This window comes from Heterodontus francisci, chromosome 24 (assembly GCF_036365525.1).
Source record: "Heterodontus francisci isolate sHetFra1 chromosome 24, sHetFra1.hap1, whole genome shotgun sequence".
Classification (NCBI taxonomy): Eukaryota; Metazoa; Chordata; class Chondrichthyes; order Heterodontiformes; family Heterodontidae; genus Heterodontus; species Heterodontus francisci.
In genome coordinates this window covers 53,802,273-53,827,079 of record NC_090394.1, presented here as the reverse complement: position 1 = coordinate 53,827,079, position 24,807 = coordinate 53,802,273, and the positions used below count along the sequence as shown (strand labels likewise).

The following is a 24,807-nucleotide window of genomic DNA, read 5'->3' as shown; positions in this document are numbered from 1 at the left end:
TCAAGAAAGTTTTTAGTTTGTATTCCATTGTGTAATTCATCTGCACTCTTGGGGCCCCGATGGCAGGCTGGAAAGCCTGAGGCAACCCTGCCGCAGCCTTTTCTGGGAGCCCCGACACGATTCTGTGCACATCAGGCAATTAACTACCTGCTGTCGGGGCTCCTGCCCTATTAAGGGCGGAGATCCCGCCTCTAAGAGCTGCCAGCCAATTGGAGCAGCCCATGGCTACTGCAGGGACTGTATCTGGCCTGGGCCAGCAAGATGGAGCAGGTCCTGGAACTCAGGTAAGTGGGGTCAGGCCCTCTATGGGCCACAAGGTGCACAATCAGGAGCGACCCCAAAGAGCCCGTAGGGAGGCTGCCAGTTTTTACTAGGCAGTCTCCCCATGTGGCAGAGGTGCCACCCCACCACTGGTAGAATACTAATGGCAGGAGGGAAGCCCTTGAATGGCCCTCAATTGGTCACTTAAGGGCCTCTGTTGATCTCTGAACAGGAAGGCTGTCCTCAACCTTCCCTGTCTCTGATTGAATTGGATAAAATCGAGAAGGTGGTACGCACTCCACCCCCAGCCTTTCCTCTTGATTTTACGGCACCCCACCCCCAAACCTCGCTACCCGCTACCCTTGAATTCAGCCCTTGATTCCAGTTGCTCAATCACTAATATTCACAACCTGCCCTGTTTTTAGCAAATCTGTCCGCCTGGCAGGACCTAAATAAATATCATAGTCAAGACAGGTTAGAGCTAGAATTGCACAATAAAAATTGGAATAAGCTGAAAAAAGCAACTTTGAATAAATGATGCAACCTTAATTATTTTTGCCCAGATTTCACACAAACTTAAAATGTTTGGAGTCTTTTTTCTAAATTCACTGTTGAAATATGGGAATGAAATGATTTTCCTAGTTATGAATTCAGCCTCCACAACCAGTACATAGATACCAAAGGACCTCAATCAAAGTCACTGAAAGCTAATTTAATGTGATGCAGCACCTTGCAACATGGGTGATTTCCAGCAGAAACCTCTACATTAAATCTCCAAGTTCATGCTGCCTTAATAGAGCAGGTTAATAACTTTAATACCTGGGCCTATTGATTCCTTCACCCTGCTCTCAGTTTATCACAGGAAGCAAGTCATCACATTTATCTTAGCTGATTCTGACTGTGAAACCTGCTGAGTAGGGAGTAATCGTTAACATTTAAAGGTTATCTGAAGCGATTGGATTGAAAGCCATATTTGGTGTTTACTATGGGCTTGACTTCATAAAATAGTTTTCCGTTACATTTCTATTGTTAGTCACAAGTGTTTACTGCTGAGCTCATTGCTCTTGACTTCTGTCAGTGATATTTATTCAAAATGGAAAATTGATTTTTCAACCAAGGCCTTACAGCCAGAATTTTCTTTTACTGTGTTGCCTCATTCTGCTAATGACGATCTAACACAATGTTGGAAAATTCTGCCAAATTCTCTGTCTGTGGTTGGGATGTGTTGTTTCAAACATCTCAGAGTGCTTTGACTCCAAGCATCAAAGCCTTTCAGTGCCATTTACCATAAAGCAGCATGTGTCCTTCAGTGCTTCTAGTGCATAGGGAAATCCTGCCTGTTTTTTATTTACTCATTCATGGAATGTGGTCGTTGCTGGCAAGGCCAGCATTTATTGCCTGTCCCTAATTGGCCTTGAGAAGGTGATGGTGAGCTGCCTTCTTGAATTGCTGCAGTCCATATGGTGAATGTACTCCACTTAGAACTGTGATTTTTAAGAATCATTTAGGATTATAATTCAGTTTTCAGATTGGCGAAAAAGACTCATTGCTTCTGCAATGATAATCATTACAAACCAGAGGTCAATCACTGCTGCAATCTAAAAGTAAATATTCCACTGACAGAAGATTGTAATCAGTATTTATACTAAGCTGCAATCAGTATTTAAATAAGAGTTCCTCTTAATCCAGTGTGTTTCTAGTAATAAACTCCAACCACATATCGGAGAGCTACTCTTTCAGTATGTCATTAACTAAAACAGTCCCAATTACTTAGCCATCACATAATATCTTTGAGCTAAAACCATGGAATGATTAATGAAATATTCTCCCAAACTATACTTCCACTTGGCCCTAACTTGCAGAACACAATATCTGCCTGACACCAGTCAGTGATGCGGTTTGTCCATCTCCACATGGCTTCCACTTGTAAAGCTGAACATTACCAAACAGTGCTATCATTTATTCTGTCTATGTCACTAACCCTGCCAGCTAATGCTTCTTCACTTGAGCTCCGAGTCTTCCGACTGTATCTGTGGATTGACACATGATTTTGTTTTCTCGTTTATGGCGTCTGCCAGAACCATTTCAAAACTACTCACATGACATGATGTATTTACTTGCAGCATCAACAGATGTAACTGAAAGGAAGGATTTTACTCTGAATTTAGTCTTCCTGTTTAACTATGCCAGCTTCAAATGCGCTGGGTACCAGTTAACTTGACGGAAGTGCCTGCACTACTCTGATTAGAGAGTGTTTATGTAAGTCAAGGAGCATATATGTGTACCACCACCATTTTGGCTTGTGTACTAGCTGCAAGCAGTTTTATAAGCAAGTACGATTTACATTGAGTCAAATTTCACAGACATGTGCTTTGCAGTGATGTGCAGGGAGGGTCCAATATGTGTAAATTGGATCGCAATTACATTTTGACAGGAATAACCTACAAAGTCCATCAGGATGATTGCTACTACATTGAGGTCTTTTTAAAAAAAAAATGATCCCTTGGGAAGCTCATCTCTTTACTGCATTTCAGTCTGATAATACTAGGCTTTTTGTACTCAAACTGAGCCTCATGCCATGCACACAGAATGGGGACATTTTGTTGACCCCATTTAAAAAAATTAACTATGAATTCACTTCTTCACATGTCAGTGCACTTGTCTGCTTACTATTAGCCTTCTGTTATGGCTCAACGGAGGTTGATACAGAATCAAAGAAGCCCACAGTACATTGTAATTGTGCCCTAAAGACAGTGACCCAATTTTAATGACACTGGACAATGTCTCAGTGCGTTTTTCATTTTCCACACAGGTGAGTCGAGCAAGCAGGGTTTAGACATTGAATATTTTTTGGAGTATCTTTGTGATCTCCTTGGATACGGTTGTTATGTTATGGACATAGTAAATGGACCCACAGAAACCTTTAAATCATGGTCATCTGTTTTGCATTGATTCTTTTATTGTCTAGCATTTCATAAAACATTTAATTTTAGTGTATTTTTATAATGTAGCTAAATATTCCACCTATAAGCGTGTGTTCCTCACTCTGTTAAAATGACAAAGCAACTAACTGATTCATAGATTTTTGCAGAGCAGAAGGAAGCCATTCGGCCCATCATGTCTATGCTGGCTTTTTGAATTAGTCCCACTCCACTGCTCTTTCTCCATCGACCAGCAAATTTATCCTTTTCGTGTCTTAACTCGCACCAAATCCCATTCCCCTATCACCTCTCGGCTTGCTGACCTACATTGGCTCCTGGTCAAGCAACGTCTTGCTTTTAAAATTCTCATGCTTGTTTTCAAATCCCTCCATGGCCTCGCTCCTCTCTATCTCTGTAACCTCCTCCAGCCCCATAACCCTGCAAGATATTTGCTCTCTTCTAATTCTGGCCTCTTGTGCATCCCTGATTTATTCGCACTGTGGCCACATCTTCAGTTGCCTAGGCCCCAGGCTCTGGAGTACCCTCCCTACACCTCTCTGCCTCTCCACCTCACTTTCCTCCTTTAAGACACTCCTTAAAACCTACTTTTTTGACCAAGCTTTTGGTAATTTGACCTAATGTCACCCTATTTGGCTTGGTGCCATACTTTGTTTTATAATGCTCTTGTAAAGCGCCTTGGGACGTTTTATTATGTTCAAGGTGCTGTATAAATATAATTTTTTGTTATAAGTTCAATTCCCTTTTGAAAGTTACTATCAAATCTGCTTTTGCCACCCATTCAGGCAATGCGGTCTAAATCAGCATAACTCACTGTGTTTAAAAAAAAAAATTCTCCTCATCTGCCCCAGATTCTTTTGCCAATTGTCTTAAATCTGTGTCCTCTGGTGATCAGCCCTCCTGCCAGTAGAAACTGTTTCTCCCTATCTTCTCTTTCAAAACTCTTAACACCACTATTCAATCTCCCCTTACTCTTAACTGTTCTAACAATCCCAGTTTTTCTTGCCTTTCCAGGTAACTGAAGTCCCTCATCCCTGGCACCATTTTAATAAATCTCCATTGCACTCTCAAAGGCCATGACATCCTTCTGAAAATTCCTGTTTTTGTCCATGATCAGCTTTAGAAGAGCAAAGATATAAGAAACTAAGGGCCGTTGGCAAAATCAAGGATGAAAGTTGAATGTATTTGCGTCACATTTGTCTATCTTCTATTTAAATGGAGGCATTAACTGGAGGAAATGCTTCCTTAATGTACTATTGAAATGCAGGGAATTTTAATTTAAAATTAAAGAAGGCACATATACACAATGAAAGTATATTTTACCTAAAACACCAACCAGAAAATATGAAGAGAGGATTTATTCGTCTAGGCCTGGAGCATGTGCTAGGTTGCACTGAGTTTTTCAGCATTAAACCAGCATTAAAGATCAAGTGCAAATTACGTCCAGCGCAACTCATGTTTCTCCGATCTTTTGCGCTAGTTTAAAAAACATTACACTAGAAGCCGTCCCCACCCACAAAACATGCCTCACTTCCAGATCAAATTAATCACCATCAGGAGTTTTGTTAATTGCGTTCATTCGCAGGCCTTTGAGGAAGCTCTAAAATAAAACTTTTTCTTTGGCACAAAGACACTAATAAGCACATTTTAAAATATATTTAATTTTTTTTTTAATTACACTGGTGTACAGTAGTCAAGTTTAACTAGTAAATGGCTCTGTACAGGTTTTTTTTAAACATATCAGTTATTTAAAAATGGGTTAGTCACTGATTATAACTGCGTACTTTGTTTTTAAAACCATTTTTAGCTGTATTAATAAAACTGCACCAGGTTACCACTCTAGTAAGTTGAGGAATATTTTTAATGCAAATATCTTTTTAAAAAGTTATGTTCTAAAATGCTGCTCGACAGTGCAGTCAGGCAGAGAGGATTTTATGTGTGATATGCAAATAAGTTTGAAATTTTGGAGTTGGATGCTGTCACCCTGGATAACTCACTCTTTCATATTTAGTGGCTTAAGTCCTATAGCCCTAAATTGATCAGACCTTTGAGCCTGTTTTAGTGATATTGACCAGAACACCAGGGAGAACTACCCTGCTCTAGTGCCTTGGACTCTTTTACGCCCATCTGAGAGGGCAAATGGGGCCTCAGTATAATGGCTGATCTGAAAGGTGGCAATGCAGCACACCCTCACTGCTTCATTGGAGTGTCAGCCTAGATTATGTACTTGAGTCTCAGGAGTGGGACTTGAGCTCACAACCTTCTGACTGAGGCAAGTGTGCTGTCACTGAACCATGGCTGACACCTGTCAGGAGTCAGCATTGGATTGGCCAATGTTCCAGCAGCAGTCTGGAGATGTGTCTGGTAGCATTCCTGGGCTACTTTGGGAATTCAGCTCAACTTGCAAAGAGTAGCTATGGGTTCCATGCTGGACCTTTTAAAGGTCTCTAAGAAGTGAAGGACTGAAGATTTTAAGCATGTCCCCCGACCATCATTCCGTATGGGGACTATTTTTTCTTTCATTTTTATACACCTTTCAGTCACCGGACCAATAAGAACAAGGTGCCACTCTGACTCTCCAGTAACAAAATAGGGCGGACACTCTGTTGCGACTCTGTGTGCAGAGCATCCATCTCAAATATTTAATGAACCCCATCCCCTGGTTTTGAGACAGCATCACCTACATGGCAAGGTAGCATATGAAAGTCACATGTCACTGCATTACCAGCCTGAGTTGTGCAAAGGATTTTGAAAAAAAAATTACCTTGATTTTGAAATATCTGGAGAAGTCTTTTTAAAGGCAGTAGTTCAAACCACCAAAGAAGAAAAATGACACATTGCAGACGGATGTGAGACAGGAGAACTGATTTTCTGTCTCCAATATGGCCACTGTTGTACCTCTGATTAAGGATGCCAACCCTCCAGGGTTATCCTAGTGTTTCCAGGAACATCAGGTTAATCTCCTGGACATGACTGTGAGCAACCAAGGGCATTTAAAAAAAAAAAAATCATGGGCTGGAGTTTACCTTAGGCGGACGGAAATTAGCCACTGATGTGAAAGTCGGTGGCGAACCCGCTTCTGCCTAGCCCGAATTCTGTCCTGCATTTTACAGGTCCCCGAGCTTTAATTGTCGAGGCGGGACTTGCACCCACTTGAAGGAGGAGGTCCCGCCTCGGTGAGCTGCCGGCCAATCAGTGGGCCGGCAGCTCTTAGTCCCAGCAGCACCACCGGGAGCGGTGGCCACTGCTGGGACTGCAGCCCAGCCGACGCCATGCAGCCTGGAGAGAAGGTAGGTTGGGCTTGCCTCACCAGGAGGATTGGTCCTTCCCTGTTGAGGTTGGAGTGGCTGTTTGCAGGGAGGGGGCATCTTGGGTCCCAGGGGTGGGTTGGGAGGCGGGGGCGGCCCTCAATTGGACACCCTGTGCCTGATGCCCCCCCCCCCCCTCCAGGGCACGCAAAGGCCAGCAGCTACCGCTGGGTGGCCTTTCACATCCTCAGCACACCTGCTTGCTCCGGGTAAAATACCCGTGGAGGTGGGCTAGGCCCTTAAGTAGCCACTTAAGGGCCTTGATTGGCTTTGGGCGGGCGGGCCGTTCCCCCCCGCACCCGCGCTGTAAACTTGACCGGAGGCAAGGGCAAGACAGATAGGCCTGCCGGAACCTTCCGCTCAATTTTGTGCCGCCCCCACGCCACTATCTGACCCGCTGGAGCGGTGTAAAATTCAGCCCCATGTTCTTTTCATTTTCTTTGAACAGTTTCATTTGTTAATTAAAGAGATCTTGGAGTCAGGTAAAAAAAAGGCTGCTTGGCAGGGCAGTTGGAGCTGGGAGGTCATGTGATAAAACCTCCTGGAATAACTCCAATCAGTGTTGGCAACCCTACCTCTTATTTCAGTCCCATTCCTATCTTATTTCTGTTAATTTTACATTTTTGAAAAATAGATTTTCCAATTGTAACACCAAAGGTAATTTATTTTAAAAGAATTAGTTACAGTCAGCATTGTGGTAGGAAAATCTAGGCCCCAGTGTATAACTTCTTTGAAAGAGTAATAATGTATTATGTGAGGCCATTATATACAGTCAGAACTTTAATGACAAATGTTGCTTTATTATTACTAGTTAGTTTGTTCCATCTCACTCTTTTCATATTCTGTTCCAATACCTTTCTGCACAATTAAATCTAAAATCCCAATAAAATCAGCATGAGGCTTGCCCAGCCTAAATGGCATTGTCATTGAAGACTGATTGCAACATTCTTTTAGATCTGTTTTCTTTCCTGAAATTTTGATAGCAGTTCAAATTTGTCATTTTTTGCAAACAAAATTCAGTTTAGCATAAACATTTTGTGGAAATGGATTTATTTTAAAATGATTTCCTGTGGCGTTTGGACTCAGGCCTTGAAAGTCTGCATAAGGAAATGCAGAGCATTCAGGCACCAAGCTATGGTTCCCTGGTGGGCTGCATGAATCACATCAGCAGTATTGTCACCTAAATGGGACACTTGTGTGTGCTAAACCGTAAGGGGATGGGTTTGACTCTGGTTGTCACATTGTGTGATGGATACAGCTGCCTTTACAGAAAGTTCATTTATTTTTTGTGGCCATTAACCTTATCACTTTAATTATAGCCTTGATAGAGGCAGCATCACAGCTTACAATTACAGATAGGCTTGCAGTGCTGTAACTGTTGCCTGACAGGAATCCACACAAAATGCATTGGATGTTTTATAGTAATTTCCAGATATTTAGAACATTCCAGCTTGGACAAATTACACAGATGGGTACTCTCATGGTGGCTGATATACAGGCCTGTCAACCAGCTTTTGTGGGAGCATTTTAATAAGGAGAGATTTTTTTTGACCCTCTGGCTCTGCAGTGGCAGTTGTTGAAGTCATTCCATGTGGAAGTATTGCTAAGTGCTCTCAGTAAATTGTCCTTCATCCTAGTGAGAGGGGGAGCTACTGAAGCAGCAAATGCTCAGTTTAGAATGCAAAGTGCACTTTTCTTTGGCTGCCAAATGGAGTTGCAACGGAGACCTCTTGAGGGCATGAAAGCCACTTCAGTGAGCTTGGGGCTGGTCTAATATTGTTACAATACTGCCATATGGATATTCATAAAGACTGACAGGCAAATAGTCTGTACACAGACAGTTTCTTGTGTATATTTAATGGTGAATTTGACACAGTTCAGGACAAACTAATTTCTAGGTGTGGAGTACATGGATGGAGGTTAAGTTTCAGAGAAATCCATTGATTTGTTTTTACAATATTGCAGAACTTCACTGTGATTTATGATACCACATGGTCAGACTGGACTGTTTAATGAACATTATATTGAAGATTAAGTGAGAAAATGCAAGGTCAGTGTTAGTTGTGACAGTCTAGGATAGAAATTCTGAATGGTGAACTTCATATATGGCCCCTTTAATTGCTCTTGCTGCAATCCTTTATGCATTATTTTTTTCCTTCTGGCATTAACCCACTTAAAATAAATGGGTTAATTTCTAATACATAGTGTGGTGCCTGCATATATATTGCATGCACAGGATTATATTACAAGCACATTAAGTGCTCCCATGTGAAGATTACCAAATGGAATTTCTACGATCCTAATTCATGTTATCTTTGATGAAAATGTATTAAATGAGTAAACCAGTTAGATTAGTTCAGGCAACGAGACAACATTCTGTGCAAAATCATGCTCGAGGGCCAGAGCCTTTGTATTAACAAATTTGTGTGCTGTCTTCTCCTGGTGTACAGTCAGCAACATGTAAAGAAGAGGGGAAAAAAAAGAGAAATCAGTGTAAAGCCACCCAAAAGACTGAGGCCTGTGTGAGGATGTAGCAACCTCAGGTAGAATTAGATAGCCATAGTGCATATATGCATCTACTGTGCAGACACGGGGGTGGGGTGGGGGCACTTTTAACCTAATCCACGTGGAGGGGTAAAAGAAAAAAAATTGCATTTATCTTGCACCTTTCATGACCTGGCATCCTAAATCCCTTTACAGCTACTGAGGTACTTTTGAAGTCTAGTCACTGTTTTAATGTAGGGATCATGGCAGCCAATTTGTGCACAGCAAGCTCCCACAAACAGCAATGTGATAATGGCCAGATAATCTATTTTTATAATGTCAGTTTAGGGTTTAAATATTGGCCAGGACACTGGGGAGAACTCCCCTTCTGTTCAAAATGGGATCTTTTACACCCGAGAGGACAGACACAGCCGACAATGAACACTCCCTCAGTGCTTCATTGGAATGTCAGCCAGGATTATGTACTAAATTTTTGACTGAGGCGAAACTGCTACCACTGAGGCACAATTGACAGCTGTCAGGTGTCAGCAACTGGTTCAGCCCCTTGTTTTACATCCTGCCTGATTTTACTTTCCGTTGACTTTCTTCAGGGATATAAAACACTCGGTTTGGGCAGGTGACATATAAGACGTGCCCAAACTATTCTGTCATGGTTTGGAATTGTTGGAATGCAACAAAATTTTCCTCCAGTCACATGAATGCTTGCAGGGAAAACAAGGTCTGGCTTGTCACCCATCCCTAGTTGGAGGGGGTGGGGTTCAAGGTCATGGTGGGCACACCTCCTTGCTAAATCCTCTTGCACCTGGACCTGCATTATGCGATTGGTAATGAGCAAGACTTGTACACCATTGGACCTGGACGTTTCAGAAATTCTGGTGGCTGGGTAGGTTGCATATTGCCCAATGTAGATCATTCTGCCAGGCCGAAGACTGATATAACTGATGAGGAAACTCTGAGGCTTGAGATGACAGCTGCTAGAAATATTACTTAGAGGCTGGATATGAGATCACACACATTTATCCATGCCTGGGAGCCTAGTGTGATTGGGTTGCAGAGAAGTAAGCAGCTGCTGCACCACCATTCAATCGCTTGTGATGTAAGCCCATGATGTTGTCAGAAGTATGGTGGCAAGGGACTTCCACAACTTAGCATATGTTGTGCTTCTCAGCAACGTTACTTGTACCTGTTCCTCACCTAACCAAGGCCTAACCTGGCACCTGTCAATTGTGTAGCGATTGTCCTCCTTGAGGTCAGAGATAAGTGAGGTGTCTCCGAGATAATAGATCTGATGATAATTTAGAATCAATTGTTGCCCTCTGTGGCAGACTCGATTCTCTTGCCACACAGATGGGGCATATCTGAAGACACTATTGCTGCTTGACAAGACACTCTGGCTCACTAATGGAACGTTGACATGTCTTCCTACTCTGTTTCAGATACTTCAGCAAGCCAGTTCTAATGGAGGGGTGAGGGGTAATTGTGGTAAATATGAAGTATTATAGTTTATGGTAGATTATTTATTAATTTCTTCCTTTCTGGACATTACACATAGGGTTGAAATTAGATATTGTTCCCGGGATGGCCGGACTGTCCTATGAAGAGAGATTGGGGAAACTGGGCCTGTATTCTCTAGAGTTTTGAAGAATGAGAGGTGATCTCATTGAATCTTACAAAATACTTAAAGGGATAGACAGGGTAAATGCAGGTAAGATGTTTCCTCTGGTTGGGGAGTCTAGAACCAGGGGACACAATTTCAAAATAAGGGGGAAGCCACTAAGGACAGAGATGCGGAGAAATTTCTTTAGTCAGAGGGTTGTGAATCTTTGGAATTCTCTACCCCAGAGGGCTGTGGAAGCTCCGTCATTGAGCATGTTTAAAGCAGAGATTGACAGATTTCCATATACAAATGACATAAAGGGATATGAGAATAGTGTGGGAAAAAGGCATTGAAGTGGAAGATCAGCCATGATCATATTGAATGGCGGGGCAGGCTCGATGGGCTGAATGGCCTACTCCTACTCCTGCTCCTATGTTCCTATGCTGGCTACTACTGCAGCCTGCAGAGTCTGATGGATTGGAGGCTATTTCATGGGCAGTAGGTTCATCTGTAGGTTTTCCCTGTGGAGCAAAAGGTGATTCAATATTCTAATAACTGTTTCCCTTTCCATAGCTAACATTTCAGGACAATAACTTGTCACCTGTGGTGCAAAACCAAAGGGAGTGATAATGGGACAAGTAAAGAAACAAAAGATGTGTCTGCAGGGGTTGTGACTGGCAGAATGATGAACAGCTGCCGTCTAAAAGCAAAAAAAAAGCAAAACTTGAGTGAGACCAAAACATGCAAAGCTAAGCAAACAAAATGGGGGCAGAGATTATGGTCTGAAATTGCTGAACTCAATGAGTCTGGAAGGCTGTCAAGTAGCTAATTGAAAGATGAGGTGCTGTTCCTTGAGCTCGCGTTGAGCTTCATCGGAACACTGCAGTTGGCCGAGGACAGAGAGGTCAGCGTGAGAGCAAGGTAGAAAATTAAAATGGCAGGCCACCGGAAGCTAGGGGTAATGCTTGCGCACTGAATGGAGGTGTTCCGCAAAGCGGTCACCTAATCTGCAATTGATCTCCCCAATGTAGAGCAGACTTCATTGTGAGCAGCAAATATAGTATACTAAATTGAAAGAAGTGCACATAAATCACTGTTTCGCTTGGAAGGAGTGTTTGGGACCTTGGATGGTGAGAAGACAGAAGGTAAAAGGGCAGGTATTACATCTCCTGTGCTTGGATGGGAAGGGGGCAGGGGAGGATGGTAGCACCATGTTGAATGTAGTGGAAATTGCAGAGGATGATCCATTGAATACAGAGGATGGTGAGGTGGAAGGTGAGGACAAGGGGAACCCTATCGTGGCTCTCAGAGGGAGGGGAAGGGGTGAGATTAGAAGTGTGGGAAATGGGTCCGGCACAGTCGAGGGCCCTGTAAACCATGGTGGGGTGGGGGGTGGAGGGGATCCTCAGTTGAGGAAAAAGGAAGACATATCAGAAGCACTGGTGTGGAAGGTTGCAACATCAGAACAGATTTGACAGTGACAGAGAAACTGGAAGAATGGAATGGAGTCCTTACAGGAAGCAGAGTGTGAGGAACTGTGGTCGAGGTGGCTGTGGGAATCAGTGGGCTTATAGTGAATAGTTGTTGATAGCCTATCCCTAGAAATGGAGATAGAGAAGTCGAGGAAGGGAAGGGAAGCGTTGGAAATGAACAGCGTGCGGGTGAGAGAAGGATGGAAATTGAAAGCAAAGTTGATGCAGTTTTCCAATTCGGAGTGAGAGCAGACTCGTGATACAGTCATTAATCTACCAGAAAAAGAGTTGATGGAGGGGGCCCAAGTAGGACTGAAACGAAAAATGTCCCATATATCCTGCAAAAAGGTAGCCATAGCTAGGACCCATGCAGGTACCCATAGCAACACCTTTTATTTGGAATAAGAGTTAAAGGAGAAGTTGTTCATTGTGAGAACAAGTTCAGCCAAGTGGAGCAGGGTGGTGGTGGATAGAGACTGGTTGGGCCTCTGTTCAATAAAGCAGTGAACAGCCCTCAAACTTACCTGGTGGAAGATGGCGGTGTGCAGGGATTGGACGTCCATGGCGAAGAGGAGACGGTTAGGGCCAGGAAATTGAAACTATCAGTGACGGATGGTATTAGAAGAGTCATGGATGTAGGTGGGGAGAGACTGGATAAGGAGAAAAATTAGAGTCCAGATAGGAAGAAATCAGTTCACTGGGGCAGGAACATACTGCAACTATAGGTCTACCAGTGCAGTGCTGTTTGTGGATTTTGGGAAGGAGGTAGAAGGGGGCTGTTTGTAGTTGGGGGACTATGAGGTTGGAAGCTGTGGAAGGAAGATCTCCAGAGGAGATGAGGTCACTGATAGTCCTGGAAACAATGGCTTGATGTTTGATGGTGGGGTCTTGGTCCAGAGGAGGTAGGGGGAAAGTGTCAGAGAATTGGCGTTGGGCCTCTGCAAGTTAGAGATCAGTACACCAGGCAACAACAGCTCCACCCTTGTCAGCAGAGGGAGGGTTCGGGTGGAGGGAAAATACTGTAGGTGGGTAAAAGGGTCTGCTATGTAAGTGGGGGTGGAGGGGGGTGGGTACTCCTGCCCAAAGAAGTAGATGTGGAGGCAAAGGTGAAGGAAGAAGAACTCAATGCCATGCTGAGTTCAAAGTTCATTGAGGTGGAGCGTAAGAGGATAAAACTGAGGCCTTTGCTAAGGACAGATCGTTCGGCGTCAGAGAGGGGAAGGTTGGAGGGTATCATGAATACGTGGCAAGAGGTGAAATTAGAGGAAGGGCTGGGTCGGAAAGAAGTGAAGGGGAAGAAGGATCCTTAGAGATGCTGGTACCCTTGAGTTGTTGGAACTTGCGATCCTTAACAGCTGAAAGGAAGAGAAAAGGGTATTTGTTAAAATGTCAGATGAGGCAAAGAATGAAAGGAAACTGCAGGCCAGGACAACTATGAGATAACTCTGTTAGTCCCAGCCATGTAAGTAAGAAAACCATGGGCAGGGTTTTGGGTCAGGACCCCGATGTCGAGATCAAATGGGGGTTCTGACCCCGCACTATGAGAAACTGTCACCCAGCGGTGATTTTCCCTGAATTGGCCAGTTAGTGACTAGAGGAAGGGCTCCCTGTCCAATTAAGGGTGGAGGGTGGGCTCTCAAAGCTGGAGGGCTAATAGGAGGTCCTGCAGCTCAGGAAGAGCTGTAGCCTGCCGCTTCAAGTAAGAGAGAGAGAGAGAGAGAGAGGATGCCTCCATCTTGAGGCACCCTCTCAACAACCTTAAAAACTTTTCAATTAAAAAATGGCCATAGCAGCCAGGCCACCATTGTGGAGGGATAGCCCCAGAGTCTGCTTTTTGTGCTGGCCCCCCCGATCTGCCGCCGGGAAGCTGCCTCGAGGCAGCTGGCCTGTTCCCAACACTGCAGCGGCCCAGAGCCCGACTGGAAAATTCCAGTTACCTCCGACAATAGGTCTTAATCAGCCAGTAACTCAGCTAAATTGTCTACCTGCTAGTTACGGGTGGGTAGCCCTTTCTACACCGATCGTGTGTCCGGGTAAATGGCTCGGGGGTGGGATAGTGTTCGCAAACCGGCACGCCAGTCAGCGATGCAGATTTTCACATCTGCTTGCCTCCGTACTCACTCCCTTATGGGCGTTAAATTCTGCCCCATGGGCTGTATTTGATTCTGGTGACGGGGTTCGGGCCCCTTCGCTTTCAATAAAAATTGGCCTGGGGTGGGAAGGCCGTCCTCAGCCTTTCCACCCAGGACAAATGGCAGGGGGCCTGGGCAATGTTTTGTTTGCCCCCCACCTCTTTGCTTGCCTCCAAAGGCAGGACAAAATTCCACCCCATGCTTCAAGAGTCAGTTTAATGTTGAGGTTAGTGCAGATAAAGCATCTTGCTTTTAACAGTGAGACGATTAGCAAAGTTTGTAATTCCTGTAAATATACTGAGTACTGTTTAATGTTCAATAAATTTGTCTAGTGGATTACAACTGGAGCCGTGGTCTGACGGTGGATTTCTCAGTAACTTAGTTTTGAGGCTCTTAAATAGGTTTCTCTGGGCATCAGATTAGCCTGCTAAACAAAAAAAAAACCTTTTTTAAAATGTTGGTGAGCAACCATTGCAAATCATATTCCTGATGGAGCTCTGCAGAATAAAACTGTTTGTATTAATGCATAAAAACAGGGCCATCAACCTCCAGTGTCCAGAATTCGCAGTGGTTAGCACCGCAGCCTCACAGCTCCAGCAACCCGGGTTCAATTCTGGGTACTGCCTGTGTGGAGTTTGCAAGTTCTCCCTGTGTCTGCGTGGGTTTCCTCCGGGTGCTCCGGTTTCCTCCCACAAGCCAAAGACTTGCAGATTGATAGGTAAATTGGCAATTAGCAATTGCCCCTAGTATAGGTAGGTGGTAGGGAAATATAGGGACAGGTGGGGATGTGGTAGGAATATGGAATTAGTGTAGGATTAGTATAAATGGGTGGTTGATGGTTGGCACAGACTCGGTGGGCCGAAGGGCCTGTTTCAGTGCTGTATCTCTAAACTAAACTAAATTGAGTTGATATGATCTCTAACCAATGATACTGTGATATAAGGGGTAATTTTGTGCAGCTCAGTGCAGAGTTTCGTGAGATGCGAACATGGATTGGAGTTTGGGCAAGAACACTGTAGCTCCAATTCTTTGACCCATGCCCACCACAAGCTAGGATCTGCTTTTGCATTGAAGCCTCACAAATGACCTCTACTATATCTACCAGGCCATCTGTAACCCAATAGCATACGCCCAGTTCCCAGGATGCATGCATTTTTTAAATTCAGTTTTTCTTTTCAATGTACCTACTGTGTACTGTATTAAAAATCATTCACACACACAGCCTAATTTTAACACTACATACAAAAGCAAAATGCTTAAAATACTCAGGAGGTCTGGCAGCATCTTTGCAGAGAGAAACAGTTAACATTTCAGGTCAATGACCCTTCATCCTTCTGTTTCTCGCTCCACAGATGCTGCTGGACCTGCTGAGCATTTCCAGTGTTTTCTGTTTTTATTTCTAATTTTAACCCGGCCTGCTTAGAGAAACTGCAATGGTGGGGCGTTAAAGTGGCCTATGTTGGAAAACTACTTGTAAATTACTGGCATTTGTTTATGTTCAGTTTTAGTTATGGCTTGATGGCTCAGATATTCACTTGGAAAATGGCACAATAGTCTTGTTCAGTGTTGAAACAGTGTCATTGCATTTGTGCTCAACATTTTGATTGTTCATGGAACAATTTGCAGTTTTCTCCCTGCTGGATTTTTGCTATTTTAATGTGCTGTATTGTGAGGCACAGACAGTGCTGTAATTTCCTTCTTCCTCACCGTTAACATCCTGACTTAACATATGCACTGCAGTTTTGACAGTTAGCAGGGTAATGCTGAATGTGAAACTATACACAGGAACCTGTTCTGTGGTGTGGATATGATTTCCTAATCCTTGCTTACAAATTATTTCTTGATAAATTTGCAATGATTGTGCATCACCATTCGTCTTCAGTGTGGACGTTACCATGCATCAGTCGCCTGGATTATAATGTCTGTTAGCCTACACTGCCTGAAAAAATGAATAATAGCAGACCTAGTACTTCCTCAGTATATGTTAAATCTTTCTATATGTTCTAAAAATAATAGATGCCCTAGAGTGATTTTGAAACTATAATCATCTCATTACTGCCTTGTAACAGCTTCTAAAAATCCATTATTCTATACACAACAAAAGAACGGAGTTTTATAAGCAGACTGATGTGGGTGGAGTGGTGGGTAGCGTTTTCCAGAGTAGCTCATCGATGCTTAAGGTTGCCAACTCCACTTGGACATATTCCCAGAGGTATCATCACATGACCCTCCCACATCCAACTGCCTTGCCCCAAACTTTTGCCATTGGTCGCCAAACACACCTGTTATCACAGCACCCTGCCTTCCACACCAAATGAAAAGCCAACAGACTCTTGTTACCAAATGGATGATTCTTGACTATCAGTCAAACAGCCCTTTCTATTAGGCTCCAGTATTTGTACAACTAAATAAACCAAAGTCATAGAGCTCTTTAAGATTATGAAGAGTTATGAAAAGGGAATTAGTGGCAGATTGTTTCCACTTGTCAGCAAGACGGTAGAGAAGGAATAAATTTAGGTTCATCACACAGAATTGTAAGGGAGGGAAATAAAACACTTTTAACACCCCAATGATTTTTTTCCCAGAGTTGTTGGAAGCACTACCTAGAAGATCAATCTTTAATTCATAGAGACATCAGGACAATCCTGGTGGGCTATCAATCCTATTAATGCCCCAGCTGTCTATTATCATGTATGGACCACTGGTTACCACTCTTGATTCCCTGGGATGGATGTTACCAGCAACGGGCTGGGAGGCAGGGGTGCCTGTAAAATGGCAAGGGAAGGCTGGGAGCATTGCCTTCCCGCCGCATGGCATTTTACCAGCAGTGGGGAAAATGGAGGACCCCCCTACCCTGCCCATAGGCCCATTGAGCCACTTAAATGGCCAATTAAAGGCCTCTTCCCACCAGCGCTGGCATTTTACCAGCGGCAGGTGGGCTATCCGTGTGGAGATCGCCTGGTGAACGTGGTGGCCTCCCTGTGGGTTCAGTTGTGGGGGGAGGCCCCTGCTAATTGGGCACTCTGTAGCCCATGGAGGGGCTCCCCGCAGGAATGGCAACCCGCAGCAACAATCCCCCACAACCCCCACCTCACTGGAGCCTGCCTGACTTCGGGAGAAGATGCTGGGACTGATATTGGGGGAATTGTGGACGAGATAGTGGGATGCTGGGAAGGACATAGAGGTGCTGGGGATAAGATCGTGGACTGTAGAGGATGTCAGGTAGGCATCAGATTGCAGTGGTGTCTGATTGCTGGGGAGGTTAACAAGGTAGCTTGGTGAGCTGGGGCAACACAGTCCTGATACTCCTGACCCACAAGCAGTGCTAGAAAGGCGCTTTCTGTTCCATACAGCAGTCCTCACCTCCCATCAGTTGCCAGGTTAAAGGTGGAGCAGGAAAAGAAATCGTATGCACAATCAAATAAGTTCCCAGTCTCCCCGCCCTCCCCACCCCAGATTCCAAACGCTGAACATCCTGCTTTGGTTTCATTAAAACTGGAAGTGGGCAGGTTCGAGGTGGGTTGGGCTTGAGTTTGAATTGTTTTTACAATGTCAACATTCAGCTCGACTCAAACTCATCTTTTTTGTGGAGTTTGAAATTACTCCCATTGTTTTTATTGGTCAGCAAGACAGTAAAGAAAGGGAACAATCATAGACTGATCACAAATAGAATCATGGGGAGACGCGAAACAAATATCTTTAGACAAAAAATGGTAAGAGTGTGGAGTTTTCTATTACAAACTGCTGATGAAGCAGAACTTCTATTTTTAAAAACAATTTGATCGTTTTTTAATATACGAAAAAGGGCTATTAAAAGGTATGAGAAGTGATGAGGAGAAAGTGATTAGGATAGGTGGCTCAAGTAGAGAAAAACACTGGTGCAGACTTGATGGGCTGATTGGCCTGTTTTTGTTTTAGTAACATTGAGTGGAACTTTCCAAGGTCGTAGACCATCGGTGGTGCTTTGCGTGTCACAGGCGGCTTATTGGAAAATTGCAGGCGTTTTTTCTAAAGCCACCATCTGCATGTTGAGGCAACATCAGTATCATTGGACCTTTGAAAACTCTGTTCTATGACTTCTATAACTCTGAGTTGGTGCATTCCCTCAGTTGCAGTGACCAGTTCCATTCACGTTATTAACATCTTTTTGCAACTTTCTGAATCTGTTTTTGTCAGGCAAGGGTATTAAATTACAGATCAGCCATGATCTAATTGAATGGCAGAATAGGCACAAGGGGTTGAATGTCCTAGTCCTGTTCCAATGTTCCTATGTTTGGGAGCTGCCCAGATGTCAGAGAATGGTTGTACAAGACAGCAATGCAAATGTGGATCACAGGCAGGCTTGGGGGTTTATTTTAAGACTGTCCAGTACTCTTGGTATAAGTGGGACTTAAGCACCTGTTCAGTTTTGTCTCTTTTGAAAGCTCCTAAAATGTGAAATTATTTTACTCAAATATGGAAAAGACATATTGATATATGACGATATTATTTTATGATCATATACTGCATCGATGACGACAAGCCAGATGTCACTGGAAAAGACCTCAGTTACTGGTTTCCTCACTTCTGAATTTCTGTTGCCTAATTGATATCCTGTGTGTTTCATATGTTCCCCAGTGAACTGAGCTAATCAGTAGTTTCTAATCTTCCGGCACCATTTACGCAATCAGTAATTTCCACAGGCTTAATTTTGTTTTAATGTTGTTTTCACATCCTTTTGAAGAAAAAAAATATAATCACCCTTCAGGTTTTAGTACCATGAACTATTAACCAAGTAGCAAACCCCTCCTGACTATAGGAACTTCATTATTTCGGATGTACATGAAAAAGATAAAATGACAAAGTGTGTTAATTAATAGTCTGTGTTTATTTAGTGCAAGATATTTGATTTTCCCTTGTGTAGCTACTCCTATGATAAGAGGTTTATCTTTCATCCCGTGAGATACTATTTGTGTGTGTGTGTGTAATCCTGGTGGTGTTTCTGCATTATTTGGTATGGCTTCACACAGTCCCGTTAATATGTAAAATTAAAAGCATTCTTTCTTTCTAAAAAAAAAGTGGAATAAAAGTTACTCAGTGTTTGGAATCTATTATTTCCTTTACTATTTATCATGAAATTCTCAAGAGAAGTGCCATAAGGAACAAACCTCCAGCTTCCTTGTCACAAGTCTTACGAGCACCAACAAAATATTATAGCCAAGCTTTATGTTAGATGACAGAAGGCAGGAAGGTAGTTGAACTCCCAGTTGCAAAATCTCAAATTCCCAAGTTTGGACTGCTCTCTCAATAACACAGCTGTAGGATTTTTTGAATCATTACTGAACTGAATTGCCTAAACTGCTGATTCAGATTCTGTTTCCTACTACTAACTAGGTAAAGAAGGCCTTTTTTTCTAAAATGAAAATGGAGTTGAAGGCTTAAGAGATTTAGAATAATACCCAAATTCAGCCTATTGGGTCCTGATGAATTGCATGACCCTTCAGGATAACTAAAGTGTAATTTTTTTTTAAAAATTCACATCCCATGAATGAATTTTAAAAAAATTACACTGTAGTTATCCTGAAGGGTCATGCAACTCATCAGGACCCAATGGGCTGAATTTGGGTATTATTCTAAATCTCTTAAGCCTTCAACCCCATTTTCATTTTCGAAAAAAAGGCCTTCTTTACCTAGTTAGTAGTAGGAAACAGAATCTGAATCAGCAGTTTAAGCAATTCAGTTTCCATAGCTTTGTAAACCTTCTGAATTTAGCCGTTGAAAATAAGCACTCTGACCTTTTTAATGGATTGCAATGGCTAGGGTTTTGCAGTCAGTGGCGAAGTGACAGTACTCGCTGTACAGTTGATCAAGTAATCCCTGTGGTATAATTTACACATTTCCCAACATTAATTTGAATCTGGTGCCAAGTCAAGGGGATCTCCAGAAGCCCAGCAACAGTGATGTCATCAAGCAAAGTAAGCAGCCAGTCATATTGAAGAATTTTCATAGACAGCAAAACAGGAAGTAAAATGCACTTTTTATAAATATTACAGAGAGCAAAATAAAGATTGCAATATACACATTAGTATCATAAATTTTTAAAATCTTATTGGAAAACTAATTTTTATCATAATGGCAAAATTTGATGTTGGACAAATATAAAATTAGTTTTCCAGGGCCAGAGAAGTTGTTCAGCAATAGTTATGACTTAGTACATGATTGAAAGCCCAGTTACACCTCATTAATAAAGCTTAATTTTTTTAGTGGGGGGGGGGTGGTGTTTAACAGCGATATTATAGCATAAAAGGGGAAATTCTCATCTGTGGGTACTCAACAGCACACCGTGTGGAGGAGCAGAGAATCCATGACAGCACCTTCTGCATTTCCACATTTAACTGCGCATATATGGTCGCCAGAAGTTGCTGTCATTTTCGCAGGATAATGATGAATGCTGACATTGTTCGCGTGATTCCTTTAAGACGAGCAGAGACCCACAAAACATTTGTGGTCAAATTAGGATCTTTACTGCAACAGTACTTCTTTAAATGCAGGATTTCTAGTTGTTCTTTCACCAAAAACTTTAACAAAATCAAAACTTCTCACTCTGGAAAAAGCCACATAAAATATAAATATAAATTTTGTGAACAGTCTGGCCTTGTGACTTGTTTATAGTCATAGAATATGAAAGTCTAATTGGGAACTCTTTTCTCCTGAGTTGAAAAGGTAGGTTTACATCTGATATGCTCAAAATGATTCAAGGAATAAACACTCTATTTCCTTGAAATCTGCGCTTGATAATTCCATTTATTATCAAAGAAAACAATTTCCTAACTACCAATCTTGCTGCATGATCGAGTCCTTGTTTAGAATTCAAGCTCCTTAGCAACATTATATCTGCTCCGTCCTTCAGTTTCAGTTTGTGCAGTGGCATCCCCATTGAAGTTAGACTGTGTAGAAACTCTGGAGGGTATAGACTGTTATCATAATGTTCGTCTATAGAATCATTGCTACTATATTCTTTTAATTCACCTGACAGCTTTTCTCTAACATTTTCACTCAAATCAAATGAATCTTCAATTTTAGCTCAAAGAACAGCTTTTGAATAATTTGTATCAAAGAATTGTGCCTGCCATTTTGCCACACTTAACCAATTCCATCCTCTGACCCACCCCGCCCGTGCCATCCCCAACCTATGCCATTTCATCCTGCGCATGCCATCCCCATCCCACTCTTGCCGTCCCCATCCCTCCCATCCCATCCCTCATAGAAACAATTCCCAGTCAAAGTAACCTCGTTGTTGGGTTCCCCTTATCTTCTATTTTTGTTCTAACCAACAGCCTCCTCGCTGCCGCCGCAACCACTAACTGTTGGCTCCAATCCTATGCACACCCCACATGCCTCTGCATGCGCCACCCACCAAATAAACCCGCCAATGGGTGCACCCCTTAAACTGACCAATCAAAGGAGTCCAGACAGACAAAAACTGAGTATTATTATTACAGATTGTCACACATGCACACATCTTGAAGACTGCTGCTTGTGCTTAGCCTGTTTGTTCGCTGCATGGCACATTCCTAACTGCTACGCGGCCACGCACCCACGCAGCTTCGAGGGAACATTGGCCGTATCTGTTCACATAGTCAACCCAATGACACTGATAATTAAGAATGTTTGAAAAATAGTGATGTGGGGAGTGGACCATTTTAAAAAATTATTGAATTGCAATAACCTATTTATCAGAGATGGGTTATTAATTAGAATTTTTTAATATTTGTTCCATAGGACTAATGATCAACTGGTGGCTTTCTTGTCAAGATACAGGAATATGAACTTTCTGAAGTCTCATGGCAGGGACAATGCAAGGTACTGTGTCTTTTGTCTGTTAGCTCTTATTGAGATGCACCTATTTTGAATATGTTTGACTTTGAATTGATTTTCCATACCAAAGCAGTGACTTGGCCAAATTTTGGACAATGGCTACATTGCTAGTATTCAGATGTCCCAACCAGTCCCAGCTGCTCACAGTTGCCCAGTTGTAGTGTTGAGCCTCGGCAACTACAGGAAGGCTATTCCACAGATTCAGCGTTATGAGGACCCTGGAACAGTGAAAGTTAGAACCTCTGCAATTTAAGTGGAGAAAAGGTAGCTACAATAATATTTGGTGAGTCAAGGCCTTTTCAACTCATCATTTATTCACCTAATGTCATTAGTTCTCTCAGCAAACTAGAGGACCCATTCAGCTGAGAATGCTGGCAAAATTATCCTTGTCCTCTTTGTATAAATACATGCAGATGTCCCAATATTATTTACCCCAGACACCAGAAAGATTTATTTCGAACTGTCTTTCTTAACCTGCAATTCAAAATGGGAGAGATGTGAGTTGAAATATTTAATTCTGACAAATTCAATGAGTAGCAAATAATTTTTTAAAATTCTTTCATGGGATGTGGGCGTCACAGGCAAGGCCAGCATTTGTTGCCCATCCATAATTGCCCTTGACAACTGAGTGGCTTGCTACGCCATTTTAGAGGGCATTTAAGAGTCAGCCGCATTGCTGCGAGTCTGGAGTCACATCTAGGCCAGACCAGGTAGGGACAGCAGATTTCAAAAGATATATAATGTACAGAACAAAAATTGCCTAGAAGGGATTTATTTACACTGACATAGAATCTACTACACTTATTCTTAAGCTGATTTGATATAAAATCAGAACCTCTCCTTGGTATCTAGGATGAATTTTATACCATTGGAGGTATTTTTACACCATTTTTTAACTGCTTGTGTTCCATTTACATCTTCTTCCTGATCTGCTCTCAGTGTCACTGTTGTTGCGAACACTCTGCTGATATTCTAGGACCATTTCTACAGCACTGGATCCATCCTAAAATAACTCGGAACATGCACAGGCTTGTAATTCATAAGTAATTTAAAGTCATAAGCAGCATTTAGCTTTCTGGTGCCAGAACTTTCCCTCAAGGCTACAGCCTCGGGATAGCAAAGCCAACACACTCGCCTATGTGCAAGCAAGGTCAGAGTTCTTCAGCCGTTCAGCCATTGGTGGTCATGTTTTTTGGCTGCCTGTGCCTGATTCATTACTATTGTGCAACCAGCTAGAATTTGGAGCAGGCTGGGAAACTCCCACCTGAACCAGGTAGAGACGTCCTCGATGGCCTGGAGTTTGCATGGTTTTTGACCTCAAACTGTTGCTGTCATTACTACTCTGAATCTGACTGCAGAAATCCTGAAGTTGGAGTCTGTCATTCACTGCTCAGCCACAAGCTGTGCCGTGGAGGCCCCACCCCAGAACCATCAATCAGTGACATCAGTTGATTTGGAGATTTCCTCTTCTCTTTGTCCAAGCTTTTAGTCATCTGACCTAATTTCTCCTTATGTGGCTCGATGTTCTATTTTGTTTTATGATGCCTGTGTGAAGCGCTTGGGATGTTTTATTACGTTAAAGGTGCTATAATAAATATAAGTTGTTATAATATTGCTGTTAGAAATCCAATAAAAAGTTACACCTTGCTTAATGAGGTGTTACTGGTTTTTAACAGCAATCTGAGTAATAACGATTGCAGAACAACCGATCTGGCCCTGGAAAAATAGTGGAATGTTGTTAAGTTTCTCCATTATGAATAATTACTAGATTGTTTTAAATAATTAAATTTTAATGTTTGTTCATGGTATTTCAGTTGTACCTTACCCCTATGTATACATCCCAATCTTTATTTTGCTCTTTAGTTTAGTTTAGAGATACAGCACTGAAACAGGCCCTTCGGCCCACCGAGTCTGTGCCGACCGGAGTGCTTTTCATTTCCTGGTGGCTGTATGTGGGAATTCTTTAATATGATTGGCTGCTTAGGCAGCTTGATGACATCACTCAATGCTGGGAATCCCCATTAAAGAACGCTACAATCAATTGCACATCGAGAGAGGTAACCTTCTCGCCACAGAGATTGCTGAATCACTTGGCAAGGCTTTCTTCGAGGTTAGCAGCAATCACCATTGCTTCACCGCTGACTGCAAATTACAGGCCAATATATTTCAGACAGCGCAAGTGATGTGACTTGAAAACTGACACCGCCCCCATAGTTCCTGTTCATACCTACAAATCTTGGTTAAAGTCGAGCAGTAATTTCAAACAGGAAGAAAGTAAAGGGGCGATCCAGGATATTGTTTGAAGTAGATGTTTTATAGCCTATTTTGTTGCATTTGTGAAGCCCACCTCAGCCACCCAGCTTATAAAAGAAGGATGCTTTCTAACTCATAATGGTTCTTTGATGCTATACCCATTGTGACCTTGGGTTTTAAACACCTCACATGCTGATTCCAGCAGAAAAAATCCTAATCAAAAATGTAATACTGACAAGAAAATGCATTTTTGTCACACTGGGTAAGATTAAGCGAATGGTGTGTTATCAGGAAAGTATTCAAAGCTAGCATGCTGAAATTGGCTCCATTATGCCCCATCAGATTTTCCTCTCTGTGCTGTCCAAGTTGCTGCTTAACACCCCAGGCGCTAAATTCAAAAATCTATCCCTTTATGTCTAATTTCTGCAGAGCAGCAATCAACGAAGTAAATAGAACGTGGAACTATACAGACAAAATGGTTCA

General features: G+C 42.6%; 1 protein-coding gene across 2 annotated transcripts in view; it reads left to right on the top strand.

The window, feature by feature from the left end:
* xylt1 (xylosyltransferase I) overlaps positions 1–24,807 on the top strand; it is a 267,186-nt gene that overhangs the window by 172,793 nt on the left and 69,586 nt on the right. For both annotated transcript variants that reach the window (XM_068056207.1, XM_068056209.1), the window contains exon 5: positions 21,976–22,056. In XM_068056207.1, the coding sequence (XP_067912308.1) occupies positions 21,976–22,056 (81 nt within the window). The remainder of the gene's footprint in view (positions 1–21,975; positions 22,057–24,807) is intronic.